This window comes from Panthera onca, chromosome C1, assembly GCF_046562875.1.
Source record: "Panthera onca isolate mPanOnc1 chromosome C1, mPanOnc1 haplotype 2, whole genome shotgun sequence".
NCBI lineage: Eukaryota > Metazoa > Chordata > Mammalia > Carnivora > Felidae > Panthera > Panthera onca.
This window is the reverse complement of record NC_138346.1, coordinates 115660473-115685833: the sequence shown is the minus strand read 5'-3', so window position 1 is coordinate 115685833 and position 25361 is coordinate 115660473. Positions and strand designations below refer to the sequence as shown.

Here is a 25361-nt window from a genome sequence, read left to right as displayed (position 1 = left end):
AAAAGACAGGCTGGTCACCTTCTTTTGAATATTGCATCATCAAATGGTGGTGGTTTGAGAGCCATTCTACTCTCAGGCTGGATGATTCTAGATCCTTTCACTTTTCTTCATTTAGGCCTGATGGAATTTTGACTACCTGTTTGATCTCTGAAACTGGTACTGGCCCCACAAGAACCTTAATATGAGGACCTAAGAAGGAGTGAGACCAAAACCAGCAAGCCATGAGACCACTTCTAAACAAGGACATAGCCAGTTAATTGCTGATTGATTGACTGATTGATTGATTTAAAGTTCATATAATGAGGGCTCTGGCAGCTACAAATAACAAAGTATTCGCGTAGTTTTCGAGGAATTCCAGTAAGCCATCATCCCACTGAGCACCTGCTATTTGTTCAAGTAAAACTGAGTGACCCAAGAGTCACTTGGAATATAGGGTTTGAGGAAGTGGCTATTAGAGAGAAAAATAAGTATATTTTTCAAGACCAAAGGTGATACAATGAATGTCAGTTGGGTGCCTCTAACACAAGATCTTGAAACTTCCCTTTCCAGGGTTTCATGACCCAATAAAATTTTTTGTTACTTAATTAGGTTAAGATTTCCTGCATTGCTTTGGTTCAAATTAACTCATGGAATTTTTAAAACGAAATTGATTTGGTTTCCCACTAAGTAAAAAATTTTTAATTCAAGTTGTGTAGGGAGGAGTGACAAAGTAGTGATTTCAGTTCACCAGTTTGATTGTAATTTTTAAAAAATGTTTATTTATTTTGAGAGAGAGCCTGCGCACCAGCAGGGGAGGGGCCCAGAGAGAGAGAATCCCAAGCAGCCTCCCTGCTGCCAGTGCAGAGCCCAGCTCCCCTCCACCCAGATCTCATGAACCTTGAGATAATGACCTTAGCCAAAATCAAGAGTCCTGGGCTTAACCCCCTTCGCCACCCAGGCGCCCCGCCCAGTTTCATTTTATATACTGTTCCAGGTCCTGCTACATAACCACATTGAAAAGGAAACTTCTGGAATTTGGTTTCATGCCCACAGTCAATGGAATTTTTCTGCTGCATACGAGGTGGGCAAGAGCATTTGACAATAAGAAAACTTTCAAATATCTGTCCAAGTTCTCACAGAGTGAGTGACCCACCTGAAATACCATACACCACAGGATTTGCACATCTGTATGATTCTTTTTTAAATCTGGGCTTGAAGACAGATTTACCTTCACTCTCTGTGTGGCCACGTAAAATCACTACACCACAAGACATATTTATAAAACGGGTCGAGTAATGCCTGCTATACAAGGCTGCTTTGAGAAATACACATGTTAAGAGATCCCGCGTTCACTGTTAGTTTCATATGGGCTTTTTGATAAAGATACAGAACAAGGACAAGAGAATTTCTGCCTCCTCGCTCAGGATCTGTGTCTTGAAGTGGTTCCACATACCTACCTCCCAACCAACCTCCCCGACCTTGAATTTGTGCGTCAGAAACTGATCTAGTTCAGACTCTACTGCGCGGCGGCGCCGCGCTGCGACGTCACGCGATTCCACAACTCTGGGTCCCAGCCGTCAACCACGATGAAGGTAGAAGGGCCTTGACCTCATCAACATGGCTACTGGAGGTGGCCGGCAGGAAGAAGGTGTGCCCACAGAGGGATCACTTCCGCTTCCGTTGGCGCAAGCGCTGTCATTTCTTCTGCCACCGTGACTAAGATGGAAGCGTTCTTGGAGTCGCGGTCCAGTCTTTGGGCCGGGGGTCCGGCCCCGGGGCAGTTTTACCGCATCCCGTCCACTCCTGGTGCCTCGGTGGATCCGGCATCCGCTCCCTACGGGGGTCCGATGACGCGCACGCAGTAAGCTCTTGGCGTCCGAGCCTGCGCAGGGGGCGGGACGGTGGGACCTGGTGCGGCGGGCGGGTGCTTAGGGAGCCGGGAAGGCGAGGTGAGGGCCGCAGGGCAAGCGAACAGCGAGGAGCGCGGGGCGGAGAGTCCCGGAGAAGCAAAGAAGGCCTGGAAAATCAGAAGCGGAACCCACTGCGCGGAAGAGGGCTCCGGCTCTTCCAACGTTCCTCCCCTCGCCAGACCTCCCTCTCTCTCTGTGCAGGAACCCCATGGTGACCGGGACCTCGGTCCTCGGCGTTAAGTTTGAGGGTGGAGTGGTGATCGCAGCAGACATGCTGGGCTCCTATGGCTCCTTGGCTCGTTTCCGCAACATCTCTCGCATTATGAGAGTCAACGACAGCACCATGCTGGGTGCTTCCGGAGACTATGCTGATTTCCAATATTTGAAGCAAGTTCTCGGCCAGATGGTGTAAGTCATCTGGAGAAGAGGGAGTAGATCCCAGGTGGGGAAAGGAACTTACTGTTTTGTTCTTAGAAATCCCCATAGAAGTTCTAGAGTGGAGGAGTCTGAGGCTGCAGCAGAGGGCCAGAAAGTTGCTGGGGTTCCGTGGAAGATCAGAGTGTTTACAATACATAGTTTTTGGCGTTAGGGGGGTGTAGAATGAAGAAGATTGTAACTTTTGTGGGGTGGATGGAATTGCCGATTTCCATTCTCCCCCTTTCCTCACAACCAATTCCTTTGAAGGATTGATGAGGAGCTGTTGGGAGATGGACACAGCTATAGTCCCAGAGCTATTCATTCCTGGCTGACCAGAGCCATGTACAGCCGCCGCTCCAAGATGAACCCCCTGTGGAACACCATGGTCATCGGAGGCTATGCTGATGGAGAGAGGTTGATTTGACTACAAATAACTTATTTCCCCACCCACCCAACTACTAATGTCTATGTAGCATCTTCTCTCCCGCTGAGGGAATGCCACTTCTCAGACCCTGTTGTCCCATCCTTCAGCTAAAGTACCTAAGAAAGCCTAAAATGAAATGAGTTCTTTGACCTGTTGTGTCCTGTTAGCTTCCTCGGTTACGTGGACATGCTTGGTGTAGCGTATGAAGCCCCTTCGCTGGCCACTGGTTATGGTGCATACTTGGCTCAGGTATGTAGGGGAGAGGGGTTGGAAGACAAAAGGCGATGGGGGCTTGTGGTTGTCTGCTTGTTCTTCCTGTGAAATTCCAACGTGGACTAGGCTAGGATCCCTACTGCTGGACACGTGGTTTCTTTGTAGTCTGGAGGCTGTATGTGTTGTACTTATGTTCCAATGACAGAGTGGTGGCTCAGAGATTCAGTAGACATGTGCAAAGAGGAAATGCCCTAGAACTTGCCCTTCAAGTAGGTCTTAGCACAAGCACGCAGAATTCATTCTGGGGAGGCAGGAGGTGGAATGTCACCTTTTAAACCCATTTGTGCTGCTTTTCACACCATGGAATTGAGACAGGCTGGTATTCAGCCTCTGGTATCTCCCATGTTTTCCCCATTTCCCTAGCCTCTGCTGCGAGAAGTTCTGGAGAAGCAGCCAGTGCTGAGCCAGACTGAGGCCCGAGAGCTGGTGGAACGCTGCATGCGTGTGCTGTACTATCGAGATGCCCGTTCCTATAACCGGGTAAGGAGGGATGTGAATAATAAAGATGATGGGACTCTAACTGGCATGTTCTCGATAGTTGGGATACCTGGGTCTTTGCTTTTGAAGAATGGATTGCCGAATCTCCTATTTTCAGATTAGGGTAAGACTCTCTACTTGACCTTTGAGCAGGTCCCAGGAACTTCAGGTGGGGTGGGCATTTTTATTGAGAGCTCTGCTTTCTTTCAGTTTCAAATTGCCACCGTCACCGAAAAAGGTGTTGAAATAGAGGGGCCACTGTCTGCAGAGACCAACTGGGAGATTGCTCACATGATCAGGTGATTGAAATTAAAATTACAGAAGAAAACATAAGTGGTAGAACAGATGGGAGTCTCCTTGGCTTGCACTAAGCTGGGTTTTTCTGGAGGTCTCCTCCAAAAAACCTCTTTGGCAGGGAGAGGGGTTTGGGTTGGAGGACAGAGTTGCTTTTAGGAATTAATTCCTCCCCCTGTGGCTTCACAATTTTATTATGTTCTCTTCCTTTTTAGTGGCTTTGAATGACATACAGATGCATTATCCAGAACTGAAAGTTGTGCCCTTCTTCTCACTTTGAACTTGGCTGGTTCAAAGGTATACTTTTCTATTGTAAAATAAATAAATCCTTTGAAATGCTGGCTGAGTGGTTTTATTGTCTGACCAGGTCACACTAAGAGTGAAGCTGCTAATTACTGCCACATGCCATCTGCATTCCTGGTCAGAGAACCCTTTGGCTCTTGGTTCTCATAGCAGATACAGGATTCTCTGCAGGACAACACAGGAAATCTGCCACGGTCTTCATTTGGGCCTATGCTGAAAACAGCTGTGTAGAAGCCAGGCTTAATTTTTGTGGGATAACAAAGGGCTTAACATTTTTCTTCAACATTTATACCCACCCATGTGCTAGATTCTTAAAGAATTTCTGGCTTAATGTTGGTTGCAAATGTGATTTTAGTTAAAACACTGTTTCAAAGATAGAAATAGTGTCTGGTAAAGCTGCCCCCAGCAGGACCTGACAGCTTCAATCCCTCACCTAGGGCCACCTCCTCACCCTTAGTAGAGGAAATACTGAGTAAATTCAGCATTTAACCTAAATGTTTATTGTCCAGATCTACGATCAGAAAACCTCTTAAAGGTCTTATGTGTTCAGGGGCACCTGGGTGGCTTAGTCGTTTAAGCATCCCACTTCAGCTCAGGTCATGATCTTAGGGTTTAAGCCCCCCTTCAGGTGAGCACTGCTTCTCTCTTTCCCTCTCTCTCTCTGACCCTTGCCCCCTCTCAAAAATAAAGTATTAGGTGATCATTTAAAAGTTTAGGGGCGGGGCGCCTGGGTGGCGCAGTCGGTTAAGCGTCCGACTTCAGCCAGGTCACGATCTCGCGGTCCGTGAGTTCGAGCCCCGCGTCAGGCTCTGGGCTGATGGCTCAGAGCCTGGAGCCTGTTTCCGATTCTGTGTCTCCCTCTCTCTCTGCCCCTCCCCCGTTCATGCTCTGTCTCTCTCTGTCCCAAAAATAAAAAAAAAAAAAAAATAAAAGTTGAGGGGCACCTGGGTGGCTCAGTCAGTTGAGCATCTGACTCTTGATTTCAGTTCAGACTGTGGTCTCAGGGTTCATGAGTTCAAGCCCCAAGTCAGGCTCTGCACTGACTGTGGAGCCTGCTTGGGATTCTCCTCTTTGCTCCTCTCCTGCTTGTTCACTCACTCTCTCTCAAACAAGTAAACTTAAAAAAAAAAAGTCCTCTAAGTTTAGCTGTGACTCAAATCGTTTGGGGAATTAAGCCAAATTTGACTCCCAAAATGGTGTTAAACCAGAATTTTAACGTTTATTTTTTGAGCAAGAGACTGACAAGCATGAATGGGGGAGGGGCAGAGAGAGAGGGAGTAAGATTCTGAAACAGGCTCTAGGCTCTGAGCCGACAGCATAGAGCCCGATGTGGGACTTAAACCCACGAACCTACGACGTGGGTCAAAGTTGGACGCTTAATGGACTGACCCACCCAAGCGCCCCTAAACCTGAATTTTAAAAATGAACACCCTAGGTGATTCTGATGCACATCCTCTCTAAACTGCTTTGAGAACTAGTATAGGCAGCAAGCTCAAAGTATTTTTTTTTTTAAACTCCCAACTATTCCAGAACTTCAGTAAGGTAAGAGTAGAGGGAGAAATCAAAGTATCTCCATTTTATCCATGTCGCAACAAACTAATAAATGAAAGTAAAAGGAAATCATGAGTTTTCTATTTGTCTTCCACATATTCAGTCTCAACACAGAAAGTAGTCAATAAATACTTGTTTATTGATTAAACTGAATTATAAAAAAAAACAAAACAAAACAAAAAAAAAAACTTCCTTCTACTACTAAGCCATGCGGGCGGAATCCACAAAGATAACTTCCTGGCCAAAACCCAGCTGATCCACTGTTGGTCTTATGGTCTTAAAAAAATTACCCATCAGGAAAGTCAAATAATGCAGAGGCCAGGGACCCAGCTCTGCTGAGGCTGGGGCTGCTGCGGAGACTACCAAAGAGGATTCGGTCACTGTAGATAGAATTGACCATAGTTCTTGAACTTTCTCAAAGGCAAAAGGATGACTTCAAGGTCCATGTTCTGTCAAAATGGCATCAGGCAGAAAGCTGGGGAAGAGCAGGCCAAGAGCAGACGGATCTTCAGTTCACTTTCCAGATGCCATGGGTTCATGAAGCTGGCCAAGCTGTTCATGGGTGGGATCACTCCAGTTCACTATATTATAGTGTGCTGGGGTTAAAAAACCAAAAAATGGAGGTGAGGAGAAAGAGGTGGTAACAAATGTCACACCTGTACCACCAGGCCCATCACATCTTGAGCATGTCCCAGTCTGTGAAAGCCTACTACAATAGGGTTACCTAGGAAAAAAAAACAAACCACATTGTTTATAAATCCATTTCCCCTCATTTTATTAAATGTTCCACTTATGTACACTTTAAAGATGAACCACTGACAAGCCCATGCAGGCTGTCTCCTTGGCTCCCAGGAGGGACATGTTGCTGAAAGACTTGGGATGGATAGAAGGTGTAGCTGTGGGAGAGCTGGGCTTGGGTTTTTGTTCCTTTTCTCTGTATGTTACACAGTACGTTTCAGTTTATAACCATGAATACATACAATTAAAAAAAATCCCTCATGCAAACTGTAGAAAAATTTTCTTTCCTTGAAGCTGGCAGTGAAAAATAAAGATTCATGTCTTTTTCTTTGTGCACACACCCCTGTGTTTCCTCTTCAGGTCCCCTTCTTCTCTAAGCATTAAGAGAAATGAGGAAAGCCACAGGGTTAAAACAGGATTTCAACAAGTGGTTTGTCTTGTTTTACGAAGTTCAACATGTAACTTCTTGCACAGTTAGCTCCTGGCTTTAGGACATGTGATCTCTTGAACAGGCATGCTGTCCACTTAACATGTTGAAGACCCATACACTGGGAATGGCCTCCACCCTAACACTGTGTGATCACCTCGGTACCTCTTGCTTGCTAATGACACGTGTATGATGATCCTTTGTCCGGAGTGATGGGGTGAGCATGGGAAGAGGGGCCAAGGATCCCAATGCAAAGAATATTGGTTCTGTCATGTTTTTGTTGGAGGGAAGGTGGTGATGAATCTAATTCATCATTCTGGATGAGAGGTGGTTTCATGCATTTTTAAAGCCACAAGTTTATATCTCAGAGTTGCTGTAGAAACCAACATCTCTGGAGAGGGAAGGAAAGAAAGGAGAAGGAAGAGAGAGTTCAGTGGGATTTTTTTTCCATTTTCATTTTTATATAAAAGTGTTAAGACCACAATGAAAAAAGTTTTTTTTTATCCATATATATAATAAACCAGTTTGTGAGCTACATATTTTTGTCTTTCCCATCTTCAGAAATGTTCTCACATTGACAATGGTTGGAAAGCATCATGCCCAAAGACATTGCCACACAGTAAAACAAACAAAAAAACCCAGATGTACTATGATACAATTGAGGTAAAGGGGAACAAAAATTTAACATTCGCCCACAAAGAATATTTTTTTCTTTTTCTTGATTTTGTCAGAAAAATACCAAACACAGTGATTTAAGTTTAAAAAAAAAAAGTCACGAAAACCGGTTTTTAGCAGAAGTGAACGACCAATGGGCCAGCTCCTTGGCTCAGACGGGATCACCACTGGTATTCCTAATAATCCACAAATCCACAGGGAAGCAGAAGTCAACATTGCGGGGGGAGTGGGGGCATAAAATTAAAAAATATAAACCAAATACCCCACCTGGCATATCCCCTTTCCCTAAATCCCTCTACCCACCCCCTCACGCTTCCCCTCCCTCCCCCCCTCCCAACTCCACACCCACTCCTGACCCCAGCACTCAAATCTCCATCAGATCTAGGTCAGCTTCTTCAAATCCATAAAAGGACTCGGTCTCGCTTTCACCCTCAAAGAGCTGGTGAAGGCTCTCAGGCTCAACTGTCTCTTCAGGAGATGATCTGGGTCGGGGAGTGGAAGCTGAGGGCTCCTCAGACTGTTCCCCACTCAGCTTCAGCTGCTCCTCTAGGGAGGCGATGAGCTCCTCCTGCATGTCAGCGTTTCTAGTGGGTGAGTTAATGTTGCCATCAGGGCCAGGTAGGACACTGGCCACGAGGAAGGACCGCTGCACCAGCTCTGGACAGTTCCCAATGACGCCCAACACCTCAGCCAGCCAGACCAGCACCAGTTGAAGCAGGACGTCGGAATCACATGCAGTATCTGCCATTTCCCGAGCCTGCTCCTTCCACTTTTTGTGCAGAAAGTTCTTGATGGTTCGTTTGATGCACACATCTAACGGCTGGATTTTGGAGCTACAGCCCGCCGGGACCACTGCAGGCAAGGTGCTAGAGGCACTTAGCATAGCCAGCACCTCTTCTGACAAATGAGTGCGATGACAGTCCATCACAAGCATGCCTTTGCTGCGCTGGCACGCTGTGTGCTTCTGCCACACTCGGGTTGACCACAGCTCCATGATCTCGTCATCGCTATAGCCACTCTCCTTCACCTCCAGCAGTATCGAGTCCGGCACGTTAGCAGGCTGATCCATTTGTCCTCGGTAGAAAACCAGGGTGGGGAGGACAGTGCCATCGGCCAGAATGGCCAGCACCATGTCACACCAAGGTTCCCCCGTGCCCACTGTCTGCAGGGCATTCTCCTTTCGGTCATCACTGCTTAGCACCTCTGTATCTAGGAACAAGGAGATCTCATCAATAGCCACAATCATGGACAAGGGTAAGTCCTGGTTGTGAATCTGTCGTTGCACGAATTCAATGAAGAGTCCTGCATTCTCTGCCACATCCTTAGGTAGGGTGTGGGCCACAGCTCGCCGGGCATGGGGGGTCAGGTGGTGCCGGAGCATGAAGCGCACAGCCCACTCATAAGAGATCTTAAACCCTCCCTCCAAAGAACGTCCTATTTTGGTAGCTTTCTGGAACAAGGTCTCCTCATTCACAGGTAGCTGCTGCTCTCGCTGGGTTAGCACCCACTCAGCCAGCTTCTCTTCTGCTTCTAAGCTCAGATATTTGCCCTCCAGATTCTCCCCCTGGGAGGCCTGGAAGCGCCGAAGCCAACGTCGGATCCGTCGCTGTGGATTTCGGAAGTGTTCAGCAGCCTGTTCTGTATTGCAGCACAGGGCAAACAGGACCACTCGAAGCTTCTTCACAGACAGCTGCTCCTTCTTGCCAACTCCACTGCCACTACCACCCCCTGTGGCCTGCTCGGGCTCCTGGATGACTGGGCTCCCTTCATCCTGGTCATCCACATTCAGACATTCGGCCCCCTCTGTGGCCAAGGGTGGGAGGGCTAAAAGCTGGGGCTGAGTTGGGGTTGGCGGTGGGGTTGCGGTTGAGGCTGGGGACGGGAGTGCTTGGGCCAAAGGAGGCGGCAGCTCTTCAGGCTCAGCTGGGGTGGCCCCCACAGATTTCACAGTGGCAGTTTTATTAGAGGGGAAGGCAGGAGGAGGATATATATTCTTCAAGCTCCGGTCATGTACTCGGTCACGAGTGTGGCCATGTCTAAAGGGTTAACAAAGAGAGGAAAAGAAAGCTCAGTTCAACCAGGAAAATGAAATACGACTGGCAGTGATAATAAAAAAGATGAATCACACTGGAAAGCAGAAACTAAACCATGAAGGGAGTTTCTGTTACCTTGAGTGAGATATCCAAGTGAGTCCTATGGGAAACGGGACAATAAAAAAAAAAGTTAAACTCAACGAAGAAACAAACCCTCCAGTCTTATATAAACTTCAGGTTGGAATGCTTCCAATTTGGTGATGTCTATCTAAATAGTGGATGAGTCAGGCCAGGTAGAGATGCTCCTGACTCACACAGCAGGACCCGTACCCTTAGCTTTTTTTTCTTGTCCCACTCACCCGCACCTCTACTACTTACCCCGTGGCAGGACGCTGCTGGATCTGTGAGAGGGGTTGAATACCAAATGCTTGGCCATGGCATCTCCCACAGAGGTAACAAAGGTACATGAAGTGCAAGCCAGCTTGATTCCACTAAGGAAGAGAATCAAGAGCATACAAAACAAATATAATAGTGACACTGGGAGTAAGTTTTGAGGCTTAATAAAGCGAGTGTCCTTTCTCTTCTCTCTCAAATTAATTCACATGCCCAAGCCCCCACAATAAATGGATTAATGTAAGAACTTGAAAAATTAAGAGTCCATCAGTAAGTTTTCCCTTACCTCACAGAATTTTTAAACAAAGCCAAATACTTGGGGCTCTTGCGTGGAACATGATTGCTGAGAAAGACAAAGAAAAAGTGGCATGAGTTAGGGGTTCTGCTCACCAGAGGTCAGCAGTCTCTGACAATGCCCCCCAACAAAAGAGATGCCCCTTCAGTCTGTCCTCACTTCAACCTAAGCCAGTTTCCCTGTCATACTAATATTCCCTATTAGTGTGCATAAAAATCACCAGGAGAGCTATTAAAACACACACTCTGATTGAGTAAGTGGCCTGGAGGTGAGAGACAGAGGCTGAATTTCTAACAAGCTCCCATCTATTGCTGCTGGTCCCTGGGCACACTCAGTAGCAACGTCCTACAAAATTAGAGCACTATCAAAGCCATATGAACATGGGTGTGACCCGGGGCGCCTGGGCAGCTCAGTGGGTTGAGCATCAGACTTCAGCCCAGGTCATGATCTTGTGGTTTGTGAATTCAAGCCCTGCTTCCGGCTTTGTGCTGACAGCTCAGAGCCTGGAGCCCGCTTCAGATTCTCTCTCCCTTTGCCCCTCCCCAGCTCGTCCTCTTTCTCTCTCAGAAATAAACATTAAAAAAAAAATTAAAAAACAACAACAACAAAAAAACCCCATGGGTTTGACTCTTACTCTGCTAGGAGAGATAGACAAACAGCTCTAAGAGTTGGAAGGAGGGAGTGAAAGGAGTTCTGGAGAATCTGAACTCCCACACAGGATCACTAGTTTAACCGTGACTTACTTGATCATGTGGTTGGCATAGGCTCGAGAGCAGCAGGTGCTATAGCGACACAGAGAGCAGTGAACGTAAGTGGGGAAATGATTAGGGAAATCTGGGATCTCAAAGCTGCACTCTAGACATGTCTGTCGGCCCATGACACTCCTGTCAAGAAACAAGGAAAATTCTTGTTATCGCCCCAGGAGTCTTCAGATTGTGGGGGCTGCAGACAACAGACGCTGCTAAGACACTACCAGATTACACTGGCTATAGGAATAGTCGTGCCCACCCGGCCCCCAGCCTCCAGAAGAAGGCACTGACATTTTCCTAACAGCTCTCTTCTGGATGTTGCGCCGGACAGGGGGATAAAGGAAGACAGGCAGAGGGTCTGTGGAGGAGGTCAGTGGTGCTGCCTCCTGCAAGGTGCTGGGAGGTGCATCATTGGAGGAAACAGGAACAGTTCGTGGCTGTCCTCGGGAAGCCCGGATTGTCACCTGTGAGCCAAGGGAAGGAACAATTAGACGCCACCCATGCCGAATCTCAGAATAGTGACAATCTCTATTCCTCCCCTCCTGGATCTATAAAAGAAACACTGACAAGCTCTTTACCTTGGTGCCTGGTTTCAAACCTTCTAGCTGCTTGGGTTTACGGAAGGTTTTATGGTGCTGAAGCTTGTGTTCAATTTTGTCCTTTGCAAAGAGAAACTGCAGCCGGCATTTGTTGCAGTGATAAACATTCCTCTTCTGAAGGGAGAAAAAGAAAGAGCATCCCTTAAAGGTTCCCCCAAAACTTTCTTCCCTTATAAGAAGGTAGATCAATGCTAACAATCATTCTTTCCCCTGCTTTCTGTGATTAACTAAAAGAGGAAAAAAGCAATACACAACACGACACCAAAACCTACCACTGAGAATCATCACCTCCCAGGGTCCCAAACAAAGGCAGACTCAGGCAGGATGTCTAGATGCTTGAACCATCCCTTCCTGACCTGGTTTAATAATGTGGATTAGTGGCTAAAGCTTTCTTTGCCCCTGCTTTGTCTTTACAATGTGGACAGTGCTACCTACCTCCAGATATTCTTGTTTTTTTTAAACAGCAATATATGATTAAAAAAAAAATCATACTTTTTATTCTGTACTGCTTCATGTTTTAAGTTTGCCTTCCGTCCCTTTGCACAGAAACCATGTGTTACCAGTTTCCTGGGTATTCTTTCATGGACAGTCTATGCACATAACCACGTAACACACACATACATCTGTAATCACCACCTCCCTGTTTGCCCTTTCGTTTTCTTAACACAAATGATAGTATTTTTTCCATACCCTGCTGTCTTTCCTTGCACACATCACTGTATACAGATATGCCTCCCTGTGAGACAAGTTTGAGGATCCAGACTGCCTACTCTTAGGTCCTTCAGCAATAGGACCCAGCCCTATAGTCTTCTTCCCAGGGTAGCAAGACTCCATTTCCTGAGTACAAGGGACAATATCCATGCTGCTCTTTGGAAACACCTGCGTGGGGGGATTACCAGCAGTCACCCCTGTGCAAACGAGTGTGTGAGCCCAGGAGGGAGCGCACACGTGACAATGGGAGCACATGTGTGCACACCCAGGCAGGTGCACCCCCTGGTTCTCCATTTTGTGTCTTCTCTATGCACTTTCACTCTCCTCCTCTAGTGGTTCCTTTCTGGCAACAGTTTAAAATTCCAGCTTAAAAACAAAACACAACAAAAGCAACAACAAATTCTTCCTTGCTAACCTATCTCTTCCCCTGGTTCTGCCACCCTCAGTCCTGAAACTTTTAAAAATAAGTTGTCTCCATTTCCTGACCTCTCCTTCATTCGTCCTGCCCAAGTCTAAATTCCACTTTGCTAACTGACCACCCGGCTCCTGACTATGTTGCAAAATTAAAGGTTGGCCTCTTAAGTTTCTATGCTGACATAGAAACTGCAACATTTTGATCACATCCTTTTCTTCAAAACACTTTCCTCCCCTCAGCTTCCTCAACATCAGTCTCTTCTGGTTTTCCTTCTAGGACTATGGTCTTGGCTTTGTAGACAGAGTCTTCGGGGGTTCTAAGCATTCATCTTATTCTCAATTGGAGGTGAGGGAGCATGGCAACTTCTACATGTAAAATCACTTGATTTATAGGGTGCTTGGGTGTCTCAGTCGGTTAAGCCTCCGACTCTTGATTTTGGCTTGGGTCATGATCTCATAGCTCATGAGACTGAACCCCAAGTTGGGCTGTGCACTGAGCCTGCGTAAGATTCTCTCTCTCTTCCTCTCTGCCCTTCCCCACTTGTGCACACATGTGCACTTGCTCTGTCTCAAAAAAAAAAAAAAAAAAAAAAAAAAAAAAAAAAAAATCACTTGATTTATATAATAATAATTCCTAAGTAGTTTTTCCACGGCCTAGGCTTTTCTCCCAGGCTTCAGACCTGTATATCCAACTCCGTTTAATAGACAACTCCAGCTGCTGTCCACAGATACGGCTAACTCAGAATATCCAAACATGTTATCCCCCTCCCACTGCCAACCTTACTTTCTGCAGTGTTTCGATCTTAATAGTCTCACCGTTCGTCCATTTTCCCCAACACAGAATTTTAGGCACTATTCCTAACTCGTTCCTCACTACCTTCACTTCATCCATATCTACATTGTAAATATCACTTACCTTCTCAGTATCTCTCCACTCTATCCTCTTCTTCCCCTCAAAGCCAGTAGCCACTACCATCACTCACCTAAACTGAAAGAGCCTTTGGCCTGTCCCCCTAACTCTGGTTTCAATCTCCTCCAACAATTCATTCTCCTAATGCAGCTGGTGTAATCAGGACTAAAAGTAAATTTGAATATATCACTCAAGGACTTAGAAAAAATCCTTTTAATGCCTCCCCAATGACTTATAAAGTTTAAACACCTTGGGTGCCTGGGTGGCTCAGTCAGTGAAGCATCTGACTTCAGCTCAGGTCACGATCTCACAGTTCGTGAGTTTAAGACCCACATCAGGCTCTGTGCTGACAGCTCAGAGCCTGGAGCCTGCTTTGGATTCTGTATCTCCCTCTCTCTCTGTTCCTCCCCCGTTCATGCTCTGTCTCTCTCAAAAATAAATAAAAATGAAAAAAAGAAAAAAGTTGAAACTGCTTTTCATGCTTACAGGATTCTCCACCACCCTTGTCCTAGCTTCTGACCCACCCCCCCTTATACCCTACACTTCAACCACACTGAACTTCCTTTAATTCTTTGAACCTCCGTCCTCTCACTCTGTGCTTGGAGGACATTGTTCATCCCACTTCACGTGGCTCACCTTCATCATCCTACAGGTCTCAAATACTCTTCTTCCAGGAAGCCTCAGCAGGCTTGCAGAATAGGTATATGCTGTTCTATAGCCTATACTTCCCCTAACACAACACTCTCCATGCTCTATTATACTGTTTAACTGTCTTGTTAGCACAAAATTTCTGGCACCTAGCCCAGTGCACGGCATATAATCGAAATCTGATACGAAGTTTTACAAACACATGTGTAGTACCTTCTCTACCAAGATTATCTGCCTAGCTCAGCCCTGGCCTCAGCATCCATAAAATTTAAAAAATGAGAATATGGGAATCGCTTGGTGCCTGGTACCTGGTGCCTCATGTAATGCTGTTGGAATGCATTGCCATTTTTGAAGACCTTCAGGCAATAAGGGCAGAGCAGATGCCGAGTATCCTCATGGATCATCCGAAAATGGACATCTACCTCAGAGTAGAGTGAGGAGCGATATTGACACACCTATGTCACATAAGAGGGAAAATAAGCTAAGAGCGAAGTGAACAACTGAGGCCTTAAAAAAGAAGTAGCAACGAAAATGTCAAAATAAGAGAAAAACTAAGTTCTCCTAAATGTATAGAAATCAAATTATTATTCTTAGTCTGCAATGCAGGGCTGTTTGTGATAAATTCATCTGTGAATGAAGATAAAAACGGAGAAGGACAAGAAAGTCTGAGAACAAGTCATATTGTGGCTACAAGGAGTAAAGTTTTCTTGGTCCATCTCCAGAGGGCAGCTCAGGAGACACACTTCCACAGCATGTGTGTATGTTCTCTGATGGGTTCCCTGGCTGGGTGCCTGCACATGTTCCTTTGATGTTTTTCTCTGGCACAGAAAATCCTGAAACAGGACCTATGTTTATTTTATTTCTTCTGGATCTCCCCAGTGTCCCTAAAACTGAGTGTGTACAGGAGGTACTCAGCAATGTTCATTAGTGAATTCTCTGTATTTAGCCTGAGAGCAAGGTGGCTAAGGCTCCCTAGAGAAAGAGGCAATACCTGGCAGACATAAGGCATCTCTCCAGGCTTATGAGTATCCTTCATATGCTGGAGAAATAGTGGCTCACTCTCAAACGCCCACTCACAGATCTTGCACTTGGCTGTAAGAAGAAAAATAATCAATAAATCCACCTGAAAATAAGACCAAAGTCCCGCTGACTCATAATCTTTATTTTCTCTGACTTCTCTATCTTCATTTTCAATAATCAGTAAAATCACTGAGTTTCTTCTTTCTTTAAAATGGTTGTCTTAATGTCTGTGTTGCTGATGACAAAATTTTATGTCTCTAGTTCAGACTTTTTACCAAAGTCCTGTTTGAACTATCTACAAAACATTTTTAATTGGCTATTCTGCCACCAATTCTAACTTAATTCAGCCTCCTCTTCCTGATTTCTGTTGTTTCCCTTCTCACTTCCCTACCTCCTCCTGCACTTAGGCACTGTCTCTGAGTCTAAACACCCATGTTCTGCCACCATTATTTCACAATGCATCAAGGAATGGTCATTTTGCTATTCTCACAGACAAAAACTTGGTAGAAACCCACAGGATTTTCTACTACTAATCAGCTGGCTTCCAAATATCTCGTATCTCTCTCCAATAAACAGTGTCTATGCTTTACATACCATTGCCAAGTGAATTCTCCTAGAATACTACACTACTTCATTTCTCTGCTCAAGAATAGACAATGACTATCTCCACATTCACCAGACATCTACTGAATGAGTATAAGAATTGATCCTTAAAAGACCGACAATCATGAACAGAAGTTCTTGCCTTGTTACGAGTTGTTGAGATCATTAAACTTTGAAATTATAGTCATTCTGTCAAGCTTATAATTGTGCAATTGTGAATTTTTATCAAAAATATCAAAAAAATTCAGAATTGCTATGTATTTTGAATTAAACAGACAAAATTATTTGTTTTTCTTACTGTCACTGGAATTATTTTCAAGTTTTTGCAAATATGGAAATAGTAAATTTGAAGCTTTAATCATTTACTGGACAATGTCCAGCACCTGCTCGCCCCAAATAGTGAAACTGAAATAATTCTTTAAAGTAAACTAACAAGGGGGCAGCAGGGCGGTTGAGCATCCAACTCTTGATTCTGGTTCAGGTCATGAACCCAGGGTTGTGGGATGGAGCCCTGCATCGGGCTCTGTGCTGAATATGCAACCTGCTTAAGATTCTCTCCCTCCCTCCCTCCCTCCCTCCCTCCCTCCCTCTCTCTCCCCTCCCCCCCCAACCCCCGCTCTTCTCCCTAGCTTGCACACACTCTCTCTCAAATGAATAAAAATTAAAACAAAACAAAACAAAACAAAACCAGGTGTTATTAATCTGGGGTCCATGGAGGAGGCCTCAGGGAACTTCAGTATCGCCTGAAATTTTTGCAAGAGTACAATGTTTATTTTTCTGAAAGAGCATTCACAAGTTTGTGTTTATCTCAAAGGGGTACGACAACCCATTTAGAAGCACTGCCTAAAGACTCGTTAGGTGCTACAAGGACAAAATAAGTAAAAAATTCTGTCTAAAAGGATGGAGAGAAGCTGTGAGCTACATAAGCTGAATGCTGTAAGAACTGCCAGCAGAGGGTCCAAGAGTAGAATGGAAAACAGCACACAGGTATGGAAGGTGCGTGACAGGTTTGTGGAACAGTAACTAGTGGCACGACAATGTTTTCTCCTGTGTTTTTGTCCTTCACCTCTTAATTCAAATCGCTTGTCCATGAGTTTTTTTTTTTCTAGAACACCTTTAACTACTGTTGCTTTCCAACCTTCTGTCCTAGCCTTTCTTATTCTGTGTTTTCCCTAGGCAATCTCATTCAACCTTGAAGGCTCTTCCCACAACCTATACATCAGCTCTCTTGGTATAGCTGTCACACATCATCAATAATAACATTTATTAAGCAGTTTCTAACACATAAACACAATGCTAAGATTTAATCTCATACCAAGAATACCAGTGAGATAAAAACCTATGCCATCAGTGAATTTAAGAGGTCTCTATTAACCATCCACATCTGTTCTAGTTCTACATTGGAGGTGGTATAGAAAAAAATCTGAGAGAGAATTAACTGATTTTGCAAAGCAGCCATCCTAACACGGTCCCTTCCAGTACCATTACACTCATGTCTTTAACACCCAACATAGTCTCTTACTTTGAGAAGATAGGAGTGAGCTACTATAGCTTCTGCTTCCTGTTCTCCAAATTTTGAAATAAAGGATAGAGACCTTATACCTTTCTAAGGCTCAGCCAACCTCACCATTCCATATATTCTAAGACCTTATCAAGCAATCAGTTCCCTCTTTGTTGTGTCTTTTTCCACACCGGATCCTCCCCTGACATCTGACCATGGTTAAGTTGCCTGAAGCATCCTTCCCTCAACTCTACCTCTTCCTCAGTCTACTGCCCTTAAACAAGTGTTTAAACAAAATATAATGCTATTAAGATTATACTGTTACTGTAAGTAAGTGTAACGATTCATTGATGTTTTGGGGACAATTCAGGAAATTTGAAAATGGACTAGGTATTAGATGATACTAAGGATATATGGTGCGCCTGGGTGGCTCAGTCGGTTGAGCATCCAACTTTGGCTCAGGTCATGATCTTGAAGTTTGTGAGTTTGAGCCCCACATGGGGCTTTGTGCTGATAGTGCAGAGCCTACTTAGGATTCTCTGTCTCTCTCTCTCTCTCTCTCTCTCTCTCTCTCTGCCTTTCCCCCACATATACTCTCTCTCAAAGACACTATAGCTGTATATAGAAATAGGTATTTTTTAAAGATACATCCTAAAGCTTTTGAGAGCGAAATGCCATTATGTCTATAATTTAAAAATACTTCAGAAAGGTTGCCTGGGTGGCACAGTCAGTTAAGTGTTCAACTCTTGGTTTTGGGTCGGTCATGATCTCACAGATTGTGAGTTCAAGCCCCACATCAGGCTCTGCTGACAGTGAGGAGCCTACTTGGGATTTTCTCTCTCTTTCCCTCTCTTTGCTCCTCCCACTCTCTAATTAAATAAATAAACCTTTAAAAAAATAAAAACACTTCAGAAAACACCTTCAGAAAACAAATGGAAACATTTTTTCAAAATTAAAAAGAACAATGGGTCCCAAAATATGAACGTTAAAAAATAAGCTACTTTTGGGGTGCCTGGGTGGCTCAGTCAGTCGGTTAAGTGTCCAACTTCGGCTCAGGTCATGATCTCACTGTTCCTGAGTTTGAGCCCTGCATCGGGTGCTGTGCTGACAACTTAGAGCCTGGAGCCTGTTTCGGATTCTCCTCCCCTGTTCACGCTCTGTCTCTCTCTCAAAAATAAATAAACATTAAAAAAATAATAATAAGCTACTTTTATGCAGGATCTGCCACTGGTGCAGAACAGAGGAGTTAAAAAAGAATCCAAGAATAAAACGGATACATACTAAAATATAGAGAAAATATTTACCTCTTTGGGTCAATGATTTCTCAGGTTTTTCATCAGTATAAATTTTAAGTCATAAATTACTCAAAAATTAAAAGTCAGACATAACAAGAGTGGTTAAGTAGACAAAGACTGATGAGGTTCTGATGGTCTGGGGTTTCCCCCACAAGGAAAAACTTATCTTCCTATGTACAGTCCAAACTTACATGGAATTAACAAAAACCCACCAGCAGATTCTGTATAAAAATGAGGTGTATGCAGTGGTTGTTGTAGATGAGTTATTCAGACTTTCCAAGACTCTGGGGTCCTAATCTAGACCAAGTTGGCTACTTTGCCACTAACTGCATAGTAGTTGATTCCAATATCCATTCTGTTCCCAAATTATTAGTCCGAAGTTCCACCTCATTAATTTTTAAATCTTGATTGCAGGCTGAAATGATTGTATTTTGAGTATACTGAGTTAAAATTTCAGCAGTGCCTGGTTGGCTCAGTAGGTAAAGCATGAGACTCTTGATCGCAGGTGAGTTCAAGCCTCACGTTGTAGATAGAGCTTACTTAAAAACAAAACAGGGGTGCCTGGGTAGCTCAGTCAGTTGAGTGTCCAGCTCTTGATTTCGGCTCAGGTCATGATCTCACCGTTCGTGAGATGGAGCCCCGTGCTGGGCTCTGCATTGACGGTGCACAGTCTGCTTGGAGTTCTCACGCTCCCTCTCTTTCTCCCCTCCCCCACTCATGCTCTCTGTCTCAAAATAAATAAAAATATTAAAAATAAAAAAAAAAAACCCTGTAAAAGAAAACCAAACCAAACCCAACAATAAACAGTTAAAAGGAAAAAAAAGTAAACATTCTTAAATGTTTTATTTTTGAGAGAGAGTACGAGTGAGAAGAGGCAGAGAAAGGGGGACAGAGAATCCAAAGCAGGTTCTGTGCTGACAGCAGAGAGTCCAATGTGGGACCTGAACTCATGAACCATGAGATCATAACCTGAAGTTAGACACTCAACCAACTGAGCCACCCAGATGCCCCCAAAAAGAAAAGAGGTTTTTTAAAAAATTAAAAATAATTTCACTTAAAAATTTTTTTTTAATATTTACTTTTTAAGAGACAGAGAGACAGAGTGTGAGTGGGGAAGGGGCAGAGAGAGAGAGAGGGAGACACAGAATCTGAAGCAGGCTCTGAGCTGTCAGCACAGAGCCTTATGCGGGGCTTGAACCCACCAGCTGTGAGATCATGACCTGAGCTGAAGTTGGGCGCTTAACCGACTGAGCCACCCAAGGAGTCCCTCACTTTTTACTTTTTAAAAATGGCTACTAAAAAAATGAAAATTGCATATGTGGCACGTTATGTTTCCACTGACCAGCATTGGCCTAAGCCACAAATGGCAATCCCTTTACCCTTGCCAGTATGACCAAGGCCAAGGAGATGTAATGAGAAAACAATTCTGCTTAGTAAGAAACAGATTCAGGAAAGACACAGGAAGATCAGGTCTTTCTTCGTCTGTGCTATTTTGTGCCTGAAGGTAAGGCCCAAGATGAACACAGCCACTCTACTACAAGCCAGAGACAAGAAACTGCTGAGAAGTAGAACAATCAAGTTCTGGCCTTGCAGCTTACTTTACCTCAAGTCCTCTCAATTAAATGATATAATGGGGGGTGCCTGGGTGGCTCAGTCGGTTAAGCAGCCGACTTCAGCTCAGGTCATGATTTCATAGGTTGTGAGTTCGAGCCCTGCATGAGGCTCTGTGCTGACAGCTCAGAGCCTGGATCCTGTTTCAGATTCTGTGTCTCCCTCTCTCTGACCCTCCCTGTTCATGCTCTGTCTCAAAAATAAATAAACGTTAAAAAAAAAAAAATTATAAATAAATAAACAAACAAACAAATAAATAAATAATATAATGGATATCCTTAACATTTAATCCATTTTTAAGTCAAGGATTTTAATCTGTAGCAAAAGCATCCAGATAACATGGCATATTTCTGTTTATGCATTTTCTCACACAGTTTCCCATCACTTTTCTTACTACTTTTCATTCCTCTAAATCCTTCTTGTATTTAAAGACCCTGAAAGTTGTTTTTTAAGACCCTAAAAGCTTAATAAGCATGACTTTCTGGGAAATCTAGCCTCAAAGATCTTTTTTCTTCTCTCAACTATTTCACCCATCACTGGCATCATACAATGCACATGTTTATAATAAATATACGGTCTTGTTCTCATTTTCCTATATTTTCGTAATTTTTGTCTCTGCAACACAACCAAAAATCCCCTGAAGGACATAGGAGATATTCTAGGAGTCTGGACTCAACTCCTCACAATGGCACCTTACTAGAGATGTATGCTCTGAAGTAAATGGCTTAATTTTTGTAAGCCTGTGTTCAGCCTATATTTCCTCACCTGCAAGATGTCAAGTGGAGGTAACACTCCACATCTTATCTCACATTTCATTGAAAGCACTATCTTAATGGTAAAGCACTTTATAATGTTACCTTTTGTCCTATGTAAAAGCTATCAGGGCACTAACTAAAGTCGAGGTCCAAATATAGATGACTGCTCCTCCTATAAAAAAGATCTTGGGGCGCCTGGGTGACTCAGTCGGTTGGGCATCCGGCTTCGGCTTGGGTCATGATCTCACTGTCCATGGGTTCAAGCCCAGCATTGGGCTCTCTGCTGACAGCTCAGAGCCTGGAGTCTGCTTTGGATTCTATGTCTCCCTCTCTCTCTGCCCCTCCCCGACTCACACTCTGTCTCTCTCAAAATAAAGTAAAAACATTAAAAAAAAAAAAAAAAAAAAAAAGATCTAGGTAAGGGATCCATCATGTTATATTATATACATTACAACACATTACAGTGGTCCTGAACCAAAGCCCCTAATACTTCACGATCTAGCACTGAACTCAATTCAGGCTTGAAGAGAAGTCTAAGTTGTAAGAATAGATGATGAGTGAAATAAGGAATTGACTAGAAATGTGCCAAGAGCTTCCTCTGTACTGATACTCATATATAAATAATGGGGTCCCCCCAGTGCCATTCAATGAATGAAGAGCAAAGTCTACCCCTAGAGTTTAAGAGTTTCCAAACTTACTAGTCGATTCATAAGGACTATGAACATTTTCCAAGTGGCACTGGAGCTGGAAGGGCGTGGAAAACTGGCGATAACAGTGTTGGCAGATGGTATGACCATCTACCTCACCATTCTGCTGATCAAGTTCTACGTGGTGTTTCATATGGTTCATGAATCTGTAGCACAGCACACGGGGAAAGTACAGAAAACAAAAAAATGAGCCTTGGAATCCCAGAACACACATTACATGTGTCCCCTCCCGCCCCCATACATACAACTTCCCCAGTTTGGGACAGTCCTTTTCTGAGCCCAGAAAAGGGTTCCTAAAAGTAAGAGTTCTGTGGAAGGATGTACTGGCTTCCTTCACTCCACCCAAAGTTATCTATTATTACCACAATACCTCCTCCTTCTAAAGTACCATTTATTGACTTAATGATAATCCTTAGCCAGAATGGATAATAGGACTGTTGCCCAAAGAGAAAAACTTAAACATCTAAGAAAATTTCAGTCTTCTTTTGTCCAGGGTAACCTCTGAGGCTATACTTACCGAATGTTGTTTTTTAGCCTTTTGGTACAATGTGGACATCGGAAAGACGTGGCGACCTTAGGGAAGTTTGTGAGTTGGGCCACTTTGCCACCATCCCGTCCATAGTAGAAGTCATCTACTAGCATGATGAGTTTGGTCTGGACAGCATCACCCACATTCTCATTTGGCTCTGGTACTTTGGTAGGTGGGGACAGAGCAGGAATAGGTGTGGAAGAGGGTGTGGAAGCAACAGGAGCAGTTTTCTCAGGGGACGGGGGCTTTGCTGCTGATGGGACACTGGGTTCTGAATCCAGAGACTTTCCTTTCTTCTGGTATTCCACCATTTCTGGGCAACAGTACTATAAAGGAAGATCATTGTGGTTATCCTGGGGCCTGGGATGTGTTAACTCCCCAACCTCATGAACATCTCCTGGGAATGGTGTGATTCTAGGTATTCTCATCCAGGTTTCACCCTTCGGTGTTCCACAGTGTTTCCAGGACTCCCACTTTTTCTAGTGGATATATATTTACAGCCATATGCCACTCCAAACCCCGTACCTTATACTTCTCCCTCCTGCTTTACATCCTTTAACCACCCACTAGCATAACCTGCCTCTAAACTCCCTGCTAAGAAATTTCAACCTTTGCGTCTGGACTATTACCAAAAAATGAAAAGGCTAGAAATGGGAACTGGTTAATGACTGACTCCTGATTCAGCCAGTGACACAATAAATAGAAGATAAACCAAGGCCAACTTGGCTTGAGTCCTGATATCTAAAAACCTGTCCACCTGTGCAATTTCAAAATCAATCATGACCAAGGAATTAAGGTCACATATTAAGGTTCTAATCTACTAGAGGTTCTTTAAATGTATCCTTCCACATTCCAAAGTATAAAACTCTTCCAAAATAGGCCAAAGGAGAGCATATAAAGCTTCCTAGTCATCTCAGAGCCCCCGTTTCACAAGTTCCCAAGCCTATAGGAAGTATACAGTGGTAGCCATTGAAGCTGGATCCCCATCACAGGTGGTAGATATCACTTACACACATGTGACCTCTCAAAGCTTCGGTAACACGGAATTGAGCATTACATCGTGGACATATTTTCCGTCCACCATCCTGGAGGTCGAACACTGGGATGGAAGAGGTCACTGGAAGAAGTGAAAAGCATTGATAAGCTTAGTATGATGATATTTGAAAAAGATTATTGGCCCTTTGAAGAAAGGTTAAACACTTCCTGAAGAGCACATTAATGTTTATCAGCAAGCATGAGAGATCACTATGAGGAACATTCTTTTCATCATTCTTCTACCTCATGGCCAGCAAATCACAGCTCACAGATAAAATCCAGTCAGATGCCAACTTCTGTTTGGTTCATGAGCTAGGAATGGCTTTTACTTCTTTTTTAATTTTTTTGTTATACAATTTTTTCTTTAATTGTCGTAAAACATACATAAAATTTACCTCTTAACCATTCTCCAGTGAACAGCTAAGTACGCTCGCATTGCTGTACAAGCAATCTCCACCAGGACTCTTTTCCTCTTGTAAAACTGAAGTCTATACCCATTAACTAATTCCCCATTCCTCCCTCCTCTTAGTGCCTGGCAACCACCATTATACTTCCTGTCTCTGTGAATTTGACTTCTCTGGGTACCTCATTTAAGTGGAATCATACAGTATTTTTCCTCTTGTTACCAGCTTAGTTTAATACTTAGCAGAATGTCTTCAAAGTTCATGAATGTTGTAGCATGTGTCAGAATTTCCTTCCTTGAACAATACACTACTGTATGCATATATCGTATTTTGTTTATTCATCAGCTGATGCTCACTTGGACTGCTTGGAAGTCCAATAGTCTTTTGGCTATTGTAGGTAATGCTGCTTTGAACACGGGTTACAAATATGAGTCCCTGCTTTCAGTTCTTTTGGGTCCTACCCCAGAAGTGGAATTGCTGGGTCAGATGGTAATTTTATGTTTCACTTTCTGAGAAACCATCACACCAATTTACATTTCCAACAGCAATGCACAAGGGTTCCAACTTCTATACATCCTCACCAACATTTGTTATTTTGTTTTTTGGGTAAGAGCCATCATGATGGGTGTGAAGTGGGATCTCAACATGGCTTTGATTTGTATTTCTCTCATCATTAGTGATGGTGAGGATCTTTTTGTGTGCTTAGTGGCTATCTGTATATCTTGTTTGGAGAAATGTCTGTTTAACTCCTTTGCCCAGTTTTTCATTGAGTTGTTTGGTTTTTTTTTGTTGTTGTTGTTGTTGAGTTGTGCTTTATAGATTCTGCACTTCATCTTAGCCAAAAGGGTGAGAAGCGATGTGCTTTATATATTCTGGATGTTAACCTAACCCTTTATCAGATACATGATTTTCTAATATTTTCTCTTATTCAGTAGGCTGCTTTTTCACTCTGTTCATAGTGTTCTTTGATGCCCTTTTAAAAGTTTTAAATTTGAGGTTGTTCCATTTATCTATTATTATTATTATATTCTTTTGTTACCCGTGCTTTTGGTGTCATGTGCAATAAATCGTTGCTAAATCCAGTATTATGAACCTTTCCCCCTATGTTTTCTTCTTTTATAGTTTTAGCTCATGCTTAGGTCTTTGGTTCATTGAGTTAAACTTTTATATATGGTGTATGGGTCCAACTTCATTGGATATGAATGCCCAGTTTTTCCAATACCATTTGTTAAATGTTTTTTACATTTTTAAATGGCTAAAACGAAAGCGAAAGAAGATATTCTGACACGTGGAAATTACATAAAATTCAAAGTTCACAGTTTTAGTGGAGTTCGGTCATGCTTATATGCATATGTCTGCGGGTGCTTTTGCACAACAATGTGTAGTTGTAGCAGAGACCCTATTTAGTGCATAAAACCTAAAATACTTATCTGGTTCTTTAGAGAAAAAGTTTGCTGACCCCTGCTCTAGACCACTGAAAACTCTCACGCTCATAATCTTGTCTCCACCTGGAAACCTCCCTACCAATTCCTAACTTTTAAACCTTGTGCAGAAATCCACCTCCTCCATGAAGCTTTCCTTTGATTACACCACCCATCTCTGATCAACCAGTCCATTTCACTCATCTCCACAGCACAAGAGACACAGAATGGTTTCCTTGTAGCTGATTTAGTTATACTTT

General features: G+C 43.7%; 2 protein-coding genes across 8 annotated transcripts in view; one reads left to right on the top strand and one right to left on the bottom strand.

Annotated features, from left to right (window-relative positions):
• The first annotated feature begins 1670 nt into the window (after positions 1-1670).
• On the top strand, positions 1671-4115 carry PSMB4 (proteasome 20S subunit beta 4). The gene is made up of 7 exons (XM_060622728.2): positions 1671-1840; positions 2091-2297; positions 2574-2720; positions 2898-2979; positions 3367-3483; positions 3691-3779; positions 3990-4115. The coding sequence occupies exons 1-7, from the start codon at positions 1701-1703 to the stop codon at positions 4000-4002; spliced, it is 795 nt and encodes a 264-aa protein (XP_060478711.1). The 5' UTR covers positions 1671-1700; the 3' UTR covers positions 4003-4115.
• A 1631-nt stretch (positions 4116-5746) lies between these two features.
• POGZ (pogo transposable element derived with ZNF domain) overlaps positions 5747-25361 on the bottom strand; it is a 52309-nt gene continuing 32694 nt past the window's right edge. For all 7 annotated transcript variants that reach the window (XM_060622731.3, XM_060622736.2, XM_078451435.1 and 4 more), the window contains 13 exons: positions 23252-23358; positions 22230-22567; positions 21704-21858; positions 15212-15312; positions 14529-14675; positions 11517-11651; positions 11230-11402; positions 10933-11073; positions 10181-10237; positions 9880-9992; positions 9637-9661; positions 7825-9504; positions 5747-6352 (listed from right to left, as the gene is read on the bottom strand). In XM_060622731.3, the coding sequence (XP_060478714.1) occupies positions 7833-9504; positions 9637-9661; positions 9880-9992; positions 10181-10237; positions 10933-11073; positions 11230-11402; positions 11517-11651; positions 14529-14675; positions 15212-15312; positions 21704-21858; positions 22230-22567; positions 23252-23358 (3164 nt within the window). In that variant the 3' untranslated portion in view covers positions 5747-6352; positions 7825-7832. The remainder of the gene's footprint in view (positions 6353-7824; positions 9505-9636; positions 9662-9879; positions 9993-10180; positions 10238-10932; positions 11074-11229; positions 11403-11516; positions 11652-14528; positions 14676-15211; positions 15313-21703; positions 21859-22229; positions 22568-23251; positions 23359-25361) is intronic.